At 41.0% G+C, this 7,953-nt stretch overlaps 1 protein-coding gene across 1 annotated transcript in view; it reads left to right on the top strand.

Annotated features, from left to right (window-relative positions):
- LOC109300354 (homeobox protein CDX-1-like) overlaps positions 1–7,795 on the top strand; it is a 33,037-nt gene extending 25,242 nt beyond the window's left edge. Inside the window, exons 2-3 of the mRNA XM_019521039.1 lie at positions 1,312–1,457; positions 7,541–7,795. Coding sequence (XP_019376584.1) covers positions 1,312–1,457; positions 7,541–7,795 — 401 coding nt within the window. The remainder of the gene's footprint in view (positions 1–1,311; positions 1,458–7,540) is intronic.
- Positions 7,796–7,953: the final 158 nt, after the last annotated feature.

Genomic DNA, 7,953 nt, shown 5'->3' on the forward strand with positions numbered 1-7,953 from the left:
GGCTAAATCCGATATCTTTTATTAGACCAACTAATATAGTTGGAAAAAATCATCTTTGCAAGCTTTTGTGTATGTTTTCTTTCTGGGTCTAAAATGGGTCACAAATCATAATTTATGAGGGAGACAGACTATGGACATTACTGCAAGGAATTAAAAAAAGCATATTTTCTCTGAGGGTGTTTATACGTGAAAGCTTGCAAAGAAGACATTTTCTCCTCCCTTTTTTAATATAGTTGGAAAAAAATCTTCACCCAGATATTCACCCTTATGTGTTTGTACACAAAAGCTTGCAAAGAAGATGTTTTCCAACTATATTAGTTGGTCTAATAAAAGATACCGGATTTACCCAAAGAACCCTGTCTGCCTGTCCTTAGACCAACATGGCTACAACCGATAGCTCTGAGAAGTTAACAGTTATGGGATTAATAAGCTTTCTGACCAGAAATTCCACATAGTTGCATCTGTCCTCACTGCTTTTTGCCATTCACAATTACCTCCTCAGCATCCCTCATCCTGCTGAACCATGTCAGCTCCATCCCTCCATCCAGACCTGATGTACTAATGGAATCAGTGAAAGAGACATTGGTACTAGGATTTGACACTGACCATTACCCTACATCAAGCATTATTTGTCTCTCATTCTCTCTCTGCTTATTATTACATGAAAAGCCATTGCTTTTTTTAAATTCCTCGCACTGATGTCCATAGTTTATCTCCCTCATAATTTGTCTCCCTTTTTTAATCCAGGAAGAAAAGAGATACCTATTAAATTGAAATAATAATACTGTGTGTCTATAACCCTTACGCCTATTGCCTTCATAACATTAATAGTGCAGGAGATTTTGGAGGACTGCAGCCAGTGAAATAGGCCCCACCATTCCCCTTTGATACAGGTATCAGCATCTCAATTTTAGAACAAGGAACTGAGCAGTAAAAATGTTCCATGGATCATCCGTGGTCATGCAGGATGTCTGCGCTGGAACCAGGAACAAAATCCAGATTTCCTGACTCCCAGTTCTTAACCCCATCTTCCCCTCAAAATGATAATGCAAGGGATGATAAAGAAGTCAGAACATCAGCTTGTCATCTGTTTGTTTAAGAACAAAACTAAATATTGGTGGGCTAAGTCTCCTGTGCTGTAAATCAAGAACAACTCTGCTCATGTCAGTGGTTACCCTGGGGTAGGTGAGAGAAGAATCAGGCACAAAATGTCCAGGAACATTTTTTTTCCAAATGCAAAAGAAAGTGTTTTGTGCTGCTGAAATTAAAAACTCTAGCTCAAAGCTGTATGTCCTTTTTCTTTTAAAACAGGTAAAACAAGAACAAGAGAGAAGTACCGGGTGGTTTATACAGATCATCAGAGATTAGAATTAGAGAAGGAATTTCATTACAACAGATACATTACTATCAGGAGGAAGTCTGAACTTGCTGCAAACCTAAGACTTTCCGAGAGACAGGTAGAGTATGGGTCACACATTCAGCATTTCCTATGCATTTATTATTACTGCTCAGGAGACAAGAAAACTGGTTAAAAGCATGACTATCCTAATGTCCCTAAGTATGGAGCAGTGCAGCTGGAGTATTATAATGCAGATCACTGACCTGTTCAGCTGTGTGAGATCTGTTGCACTGTACTTGTCTATAAGATCAGGGACAGAAGTTCAATAAACCTATTTAACCTAAATCTGTTCAGTTTAATACTACATCCATCAGGTTTATCTTAAACTGGTTTTATCCATTTTGAAAGCAGTTTATGAGCACTGAACTTCTGTTGTGTTACAGATTTGAACCAGTTTCCAAACACTTATACCAGTTCATGTGTAATTTCTGTCCCTAGCCTAACAGGGCATTATTTCTATATTTCACAGCATCACTACCAAGACTGGTGCAAGCTCTACCTGCAATAACAATGGTGCACACACAAGTCCAGATTAGGTACTGGCAGCTGCCAACATCTTAAGCAAAATGCTGTTTAGATATGCTCCAAGAAAGGATAGCTGATGAGGTCTTAAAACATCAGCAGACAAGGTTCTTTGGATAGATGTGATATTTTTTATTAGACCACTAAATAGTTGGAAAAATTGTTTTTTTGCAAGCTTTTGGGCACAATTTTCCAACTATTTAAAAGAACAATTTCTTCCAACTATTTAGTTGGTCTAATAAAAGATATCACATCTACCCAAAGAACTATGCCTGCCTAGGTCTTTAAACTAACATGACTACAACCAACAACCCTTAAAACACTGGCAGCATCTTGAAGCCTTGTCTACACTGATGGAGCTAAACCAGTGGGAACAGTGGTGGAAAATTTTCGCCAAAAAGCCCAGGGAAAAATCCTGACCTGACTTCATTCCAGAGTTTTGTTATAGATTTAAGCAGGGCCAGAACTTCAACCTAGCAGAAACAGAGCTACTGACTCCAACTGACAAATGCACATATATTAAAAAAAATACTTACTTGTCCCTCCAGTTCCCCTTCACATTTACTGGAGGACTCTGTCCCCATTTCATATTTGCCCCATTTTTTTCTCTATTCATGAGGCCCTACAAGACCACCATCCTGTCCAAGACCTGAATACATGTTGCTCTGGAACCCATCAATGTCACACTCCTCAATCAGCTAATTGCAATGTCTGTACATTGCTCCTGCAGCACTCACAGCCTGTGTGCCTCCTCCTCCTCTCAAAGGGCCTGGGCACATGGCCTCTGGCTCTAAAACACTTCCAAGCCCAGCTGGCCCCGGAAGCAAGCAAGTGAGATAAGAAGTCAAGCTGGATCTCCCACAGAGCAGTACAAATAATTATTTCATGGTTAGCATTTGTTCTGTACCATGTTATGTGGGGGGTTCCTTCAATCAATGCACTGAACACAGGCAGTGAAGTAAAAATTGATGAGTATTGTTGATGGAGATCAATGGATAATTCCCACTGGATTATATCATTAGCAATTTCCACTTTTGCTGTTTTCGTACTATGCAGCCATGCCACAATTTTCTCAAGTATGATTCAAAATTATTCCCTGAATAACATGCCTAATTCTCCAATCAGGTGCACTTTTTAGAGTTAAACGTATGTAAAAAGCCACCAAATTGGAAAAGTAGCATTTTATCCCTAGGATGAACTCCCTTCCTCTGGGTACAAATGACAAACAAGGTGTAAGGAAATGGAGAAACAGACCCAAGTGTCAAAAATATTTCTTGATCTTCAGCAAAGAGTTCATTGCAAGTGGTTGATTATTGAACAGTTAGGTTTTTTTAACTGGTTAGTAGGTCAAATGATATATGTATTATGTCTTATTATATAATTGAACTCCTGGCATCTGCATTTTATTATGCTCTTGACTATACACTTAAGATTTGCTTCTATGAACATTCTGCAATATTCACTTGAAACTCACTGATCTGATGATCATTCCTGCAAATTAACCTTTTTATGATAACAGTTGAAGAAAGCTATTTGATACAATCTTCAATTTCTATAAGAAATTTGTTCAAATATCCATGGCAATGTATTTGCAATATTTGCCTTGCTCTCATTGATCAACCATACCCCTGTGCCCAAAATCAGAACAACATCTATGCATCACTTAAAATAGTGGTTCTCCAACTTTTTAGATATAAGGCACCCCGTTAGAGTATCAAAAGTATCAAAACACCCCATCAGAAAATGCCAGCTCTTAGTTTTCAGTTGTTTTTTGAAAAACAGTGCAATTCTTCTGTTGCAAAAAGTTCAGAAAGACCAGAATAGGTCAGGATGTTTTTAATACTATTGATTCCTACTTTATATCTCTGGGTTTAGCTTATGTATCTTGTGTATCTGATGTATGCATACCTAATAGTGCTAACAACTATGTATCACTCCATAACACCCTTGAAAGAATCTCAAGGCTCCCTGGTTGAGAATCACTGACTTAAGCCATTCCTAGCAGGACTAGACACAGGCATAGGCGAACTAGGCAGCTGCCTGGGGCCCAGACAGGGGGCCTAAAAATGGTAATTTTATTATTATTATCATTATCTCTAATGAAGGGGGGACAGGTACTAAAAGTTCACCCAGGGCTGCCAGGAATCTAGGTATGATGCTGATTACTAGGCAAACTCAGGCTTACATGGCACCTAAATGATGCATAGGATTTCAGCCTATACAACTTTCACTAGACTTCTATGGTTCCATTAATGAAGAAGACTAATTACTTAGCTCAGGGTGAAAGCTTAAAACGATTCTCTGGGGAAGCCTCTTCACTAACTGTTTCAAAGTGCTGAACAGGAAGTAGGAGAGAATGTTCTCCAGATAATGTAAATGAAAAATGTTTCATATCAACTTAAAACTGAAAAATATTTCCAGAACTTTAGACAGCGAGCGTTGATCTGTTCAAAAGATCTGTGGTTAGAAATAAATCTGTACATGTTTGATGCAGTAATCCATTGAGAGGGCCTCATTCTAATCTGAAATATATTGCCACGTACCTTGACAAACAATGTGAATAGATACACAAACCATTTGAATTATTTGTGCCCCTCTACATGTGCAGATAAAGGTGCACTGGGATCAAAGCATGACCCACAAAATCATGCTTCCTGTCACATCATGTGCATGACAGGAGGTGTGATTGTGGGACTGTGCATTAGATCTCATCATACCTTATCACTGGTGCAGGAATCATGGTCCCAGGCTTCCCCAGAACTGGCTCCTGTGACTTTAAGCCCCACACCCAATGGGACTCACAATGGGGACGATGTTCTCTATGCTGCCCCCACTGCGAGCCCCACAGCTGATGTGCTCTGCAGGGCTTGCAGCCAAGGCTGCAGGGAGAATGCTGCCACTGCTGTGAGCCCCAAAGCTGAGGATGCTGCCACCACTGTGAGCCTTGTCAGTGCAGGGCTAGAAGGGAGTCGTGCACCCCTGTGGCTGACAGTCCCCCAGTTGATGGGGCTCCCAGCTACAGGGGAGCACTAGGCCACACGTTCAATTAATGACATGATTAGAACAAGCTACAGAGTTATTACACATTTTTGTGGAATAACCCTGTAGCTTATTGCTTGTTTTATCGTGCCATTAATTGGCTGAAGGTGTAATTGCATCACAACTTGAGGCGTGATTACTTGGTTAATTGTGCCTGGACTGTAACGTGTAGAGGGGGCCTAAGTTTCATATTTAAACTTTCTTTATACAAAATACTTGTATACACTCCTTTAACTATACCAGTAGGGTTAGCTACCTCTCTCAACCCCCACTGCCAGGATGGATTTCTCATACTGATGCAGTTTATTCCCATATGAAATATAATGTTATATTGGTATATGACCACTTTATACTAAAATAACTTCATCCACACTGAGGAATGTACCAGGTATAACTATCAGTAAAAAACAAACAAAAGGGGAAAAAAACCTCTTAACCATCTTAGTTATGCCCATAGATTAGAGTTAGTAATTACATGGATGATACTTGGGTCAGTCTCAGTGCCAACTAGAAGCACATGCATAGATGGTATCAGATACAGTAAGATTTTGTGGTTCTGGCAGAGTAAATGGATATAATTGATGGGGCAGGGAAATGCCAGAGATACTAGGAGATATGGGTCCATTTATTTCTCCAAAAGTATCTGCATAGCATAGATGGCAGGAGAAGTTCTTTAGTGAAAATGAAAAGTTAAGACAAATGAAGGTGTGTGACTGATTGAAGATCCCACTAACAGTGCACAGTTATGAGTAACCACAGTTTTCCATGGCCACGCATCAGCCCAGCACCTGCCATTTTTCCCATAAGCCTTTTGTCTTGCCAACCACAGTTTTGCCAACCACAGGAACTTTCAGGAACCTAACCTCAGCAGCTGGCAAGGGAAACCTGTATATGTATAGCAACATTTTACCTAGGGGGTCCCAGAATACTTCATGAATGTTACAAGATCTGTATTTCAGCCACCACTAAAATGCAGCCACCGCTGAATTGAAACAAAAGAGTTATCTCATTGGACACAACAACACTATGGAACACACTGTTGGGACAAAAAAAATATTAAGGATGCTATGACTAATCAAATTAACCTATGGGAAACCTAAAAGGCAAAATGCAAGCCTGTTGTTACAGGGGCTGAATACAGACAGTCAAAAAGCCTGAGGCTAAATCAATTCAGTCTTTGTAGGTTACTCTAAGCTATACAGATTAAATTGAAACAGGAGTGAACAGACATTTATCTTTGATTCAGGAAATGCAGCCATATGCCTGCAGTGGCCCAGACCAGAAGCCATGGGGTGCTAGAGCACAGCTCTCTGGCTGTGTGTTCACTTCCTCTTCCTGCTGTTCCCAAGGCCTTTGGGATTTGCAGTCCACAATTACAGCAGCAGGACTCTGCAGGGTTGTTCATCACTTCCTCTTCCTGCTTCCAGGTGCCCGTGCGATTTGTAGTCCACAGTTGCAGCCAGCAGTAAGTTTTGAGTGGGGGAAGGTGTGTTTATCCCTCCTCCCTAGTACCAGACCCTAGCTGGGGTTTGTTGGGGTTGGGGCATCCCCAGCCGGGCTTGCCCCTTCCCCCACTGCCTTGTCAGCCAGCCCTCACTGCTCCAGCTTCAGAGCAGAGGGGCGGGGCCAGCCCTGATCTCTGAAGCAGGCAGCACAGCCCAGCCCAGTCCAGGGCTGGAAAGCATGCTGGGGGACTCTGATTACACTTGAACCAGGAAGGGGGTCTGGGACAGAAGTTTCATAAGCCAGTTTGACCCAAATCAGTTAAGTCTGATACTACATTCAACCAAGTTTATCGTAAACAAGTTTCAGCCATTTTGAAACTGGTTTATGTGCACTGAACTTCTGTTCTGTTACAGTTTCTGATCACTTAAACTAGTTTATGTGTAACTTATGTCCCTAGCCAGGGAGGCAGAAATAAGGGGAGGAGCTAAATGTGGAGGGTGGAGAGAGTATTAGAGTGTGAACAAGGAAGTTGTTTGTAGGGCAGCTCAGAAAGAGGGGAGAAAACAAAGAACAAGGGAGTCAGGCAAAGAAGGAAGGAACATCAGAAGAAACATGAGAATACATCTGAGAGAGAGAGACAGTGAATTACATCCTTTTATTTTGCTATAAAAAGTTCTTTGCCTGCCTTTTTTCAAAAGTCATACTTTTGCATATACTTGCACGTACTGAAAAACTGGCACATGGCCATAGGCTCTGGCAGGGGTTGGGCTCTGGCAGAATTTGGCCCAACCTGAATTACCACCGTATCTCTTTCCAGTGTAGAGAAACTCTTACACCACCATTTGCATTAAAATGTACAAGCATTTACATTACATTTTGTACTTAGTACCAATACATTAACAGACAAGGAAGCCAAAAAATGCCAAAAATCCTGCAATACTAAAAAACTCATTCCATTTAATACATTAAAATGTGTGTTAAAGTTTTTCAGAAAGGAACTGGCTGTTACACAGCTTCCTATTTCCCTCCTAAATGATCAATACATGTTTGATTTTCACTGTGCTAGTGATTAGGTAACTGCTCAGCCTACATTCTGTTTGCTGTTGACACACCTCTTTCTTTGCTTCTCTGCAGGTAAAAATCTGGTTCCAGAACCGCAGAGCCAAAGAGAGAAAATTAATGAAGAAGAAAATGACTCATTTTGATGGTAGCAATCTCAGCTCTATGCAGAGTGACTCTGGCTCAGTGAGCCCCATGCCTGTTCCTGACCCACAGACTCATTCAGAAATGTCCAATTCTTTATTCCCCCCTCCACCTCCTCCACCTCCTCTTTCCATGAATGGCTTACAGCACAATGGCAACCTTCAACAGGTCGTAGCCTCTCAGTAAGGCTGTTCAAAGAGTTGTTTTATACAGAACATTATAAACAAACAGTACATGGAGCACTACAGTTCAACAGGACAGTTGTAGCTGGCAAAATACCCCAACACCATAATGGTCTTGTGCACACAGGCTCCAATTCTCAGGTCTACAGAAGGCAGAAGCAG

The sequence above is a fragment of the Gavialis gangeticus genome, unplaced genomic scaffold (assembly GCF_001723915.1).
Source record: "Gavialis gangeticus isolate Ggan-Ray unplaced genomic scaffold, GavGan_comp1, whole genome shotgun sequence".
Taxonomy (NCBI): Eukaryota; Metazoa; Chordata; order Crocodylia; family Gavialidae; genus Gavialis; species Gavialis gangeticus.